The sequence below is a fragment of the Salvelinus alpinus genome, chromosome 8, assembly GCF_045679555.1.
Source record: "Salvelinus alpinus chromosome 8, SLU_Salpinus.1, whole genome shotgun sequence".
NCBI classification, from domain to species: Eukaryota; Metazoa; Chordata; class Actinopteri; order Salmoniformes; family Salmonidae; genus Salvelinus; species Salvelinus alpinus.
The window spans coordinates 4,584,397-4,587,338 of NC_092093.1; the positions used below are offsets into that span (position 1 = coordinate 4,584,397).

The following is a 2,942-nucleotide window of genomic DNA, read 5'->3' on the forward strand; positions in this document are numbered from 1 at the left end:
ATGCTTACTGGCAGGTTCCTTCTCGACCACAACAACAAGAAATAATACAAGATAAGATTACGAACACAAAGTAAATTAGCAGTAGAATACAATTTTTTTTTTTTTTGCATAAGTATAATACAGGAAGGAACTATTTATAGTCCAATAATTACACCTGTATTGGGGAAGGGGGGGGGATACAGGGTGGGTGTCATTTCAATCATAGAAATATAATTCATAGAATGGACCTATCCCTTCAGACCACTGCATTTTAAGCTGATACACCATTGAAATTTAAGTTGAATTTAAATGTTTTACTTCTAATTACTACCAACAAAGATGGCCGCCGGTCCTCCCACTGTTGAATGTCAACTTAAATGATCACGCCTATTCTATTCTATATACAGTATATTTCTACGATTTCAATCAGTTTCCTTTGGAGGATTGACGGGTATAATTTAAAAACAACAGATATTTCCATTCAAGTCAACAATTCTCTGTGTGAACATCCAACCGTTTTTTGTTGTACCACAATAACATGACAACCTGTATTCAAGAGCATGTTACGTCTCAAACGATGAAGGACACAACACAAACACCTCAGATGGTGTAAAATAGCGTCTAAGCTACAACATATGCAAATATGAAGAGAAAAAAATGTAATTGATGTTAAAGGTTTTATATTTTAAAAAAAACATTTGTTTCTGGAAATTATAAAATAGTTTGATAACCCTGTTTGTAACCTTTTAGATACATATCAATCTCAACTGTTGATCTTTTCCAGTGATAAAGACATGGATGTTTCATAGTATGGTGGGGTATGGTGGGGTACGGTGGAGTACGGTGGAGTATGGTGGAGTATGGTGGAGTACGGTGGAGTATGGTGGAGTACGGTGGAGTACGGTGGGGTACGGTGGGGTACGGTGGGGTACGGTGGGGTACGGTGGAGTACGGTGGAGTACGGTGGGGTACGGTGGAGTATGGTGGAGTATGGTGGAGTACGGTGGAGTACGGTGGGGTACGGTGGGGTACGGTGGGGTACGGTGGGGTACGGTGGAGTACAGTGGGGTATGGTGGAGTACGGTGGGGTACGGTGGAGTACGGTGGGGTACGGTGGAGTACGGTGGGGTATGGTGGAGTACGGTGGGGTACGGTGGAGTATGGTGGAGTACGGTGGGGTATGGTGGGGTATGGTGGGGTATGGTGGGGTATGGTGGGGTACGGTGGGGTATGGTGGGGGTGGGGTACGGTGGGGTATGGTGGGGTACGGTGGGGTACGGTGGGGTATGGTGGGGTACGGTGGAGTATGGTGGGGTACGGTGGGGTACGGTGGAGTATGGTGGGGTATGGTGGGGTACGGTAGTACGGTGGGGTACGGTGGAGTATGGTGGGGTACGGTGGAGTACGGTGGAGTACGGTGGAGTATGGTGGGGTACGGTGGAGTACGGTGGGGTATGGTGGGGTACGGTGGGGTACGGTGGGGTGGGGTACGGGGGTAGGTGGGGTACGGTGGGGTACGGTGGAGTACGGTGGGGTACGGTGGAGTACGGTGGGGTACGGTGGAGTACGGTGGAGTAGGGGGTATGGTGGGGAGTACGGTGGGGTACGGTGGAGTATGGTGGAGTACGTGGGGTAGGTGGGTACGGTGGAGTACGTGGGGTAGGGGGGTACGGTGGAGTACGGTGGAGTATGGTGGAGTACGGTGGGTAGGGGGTACGGTGGAGTACGGTGGGGTACGGTGGAGTACGGTGGGTAGGTGGGGTACGGTGGGGTACGGTGGAGTACGGTGGGGTATGGTGGGTACGGTGGGGTATGGTGGGGTACGGTGGGGTACGGTGGAGTACGGTGGAGTATGGTGGAGTACGGTGGAGTACGGTGGGGTACGGTGGAGTATGGTGGAGTATGGTGGGGTACGGTGGGGTACGGTGGAGTACGGTGGAGTACGGTGGGGTACGGTGGAGTATGGTGGAGTATGGTGGAGTACGGTGGGGTACGGTGGAGTATGGTGGAGTATGGTGGAGTACGGTGGGGTACGGTGGAGTATGGTGGAGTATGGTGGAGTACGGTGGGGTACGGTGGAGTACGGTGGGGTACGGTGGAGTACGGTGGAGTACGGTGGAGTACGGTGGGGTACGGTGGGGTACGGTGGGGTACGGTGGGGTACGGTGGAGTATGGTGGAGTATGGTGGAGTACGGTGGGGTACGGTGGAGTACGGTGGGGTACGGTGGTTGTACGGTGGGGTACGGTGGAGTACGGTGGGGTACGGTGGGGTACGGTGGGGTACGGTGGGGTACGGTGGTTGTACGGTGGGGTACGGTGGAGTACGGTGGAGTACGGTGGGGTACGGTGGGGTACGGTGGGGTACGGTGGAGTACGGTGGGGTACGGTGGTTGTACGGTGGGGTACGGTGGGGTACGGTGGGGTACGGTGGTTGTACGGTGGGGTACGGTGGGGTACAGTGGGGTACGGTGGAGTACGGTGGAGTACGGTGGAGTACGGTGGGGTACGGTGGGGTACGGTGGAGTACGGTGGGGTACTCCATGTTTTAGCATATGTTTTAGCATAAGTATAATACAGGAAGGAACTATTTATAGTCCAATAATTACACCTGTATTGGGGAAGGGGGGGGATACAGGGTGGTTGTCATTTCAATCATAGAAATATAATTCATAGAATGGACCTATCCCTTCAGACCACTGCATTTTAAGCTGATACACCATTGAAATTTAAGTTGAATTTAAATGTTTTACTTCTAATTACTACCAACAAAGATGGTCGCCGGTCCTCCCACTGTTGAATGTCAACTTAAATGATCACGCCTATTCTATTCTATATACAGTATATTTCTACGATTTCAATCAGTTTCCTTTGGAGGATTGACGGGTATAATTTAAAAACAACAGATATTTCCATTCAAGTCAACAATTCTCTGTGTGAACATCCAACCGTTTTTTGTTGTACC

At 50.8% G+C, this 2,942-nt stretch overlaps 1 protein-coding gene across 1 annotated transcript; it reads right to left on the minus strand.

The window, feature by feature from the left end:
• Nucleotides 1–782: 782 nt before the first annotated feature.
• LOC139583852 (uncharacterized) lies at nucleotides 783–2,522 on the minus strand. The gene has a single exon (XM_071415398.1). The coding sequence runs from the start codon at nucleotides 2,520–2,522 to the stop codon at nucleotides 783–785; it is 1,740 nt and encodes a 579-aa protein (XP_071271499.1).
• Nucleotides 2,523–2,942: the final 420 nt, after the last annotated feature.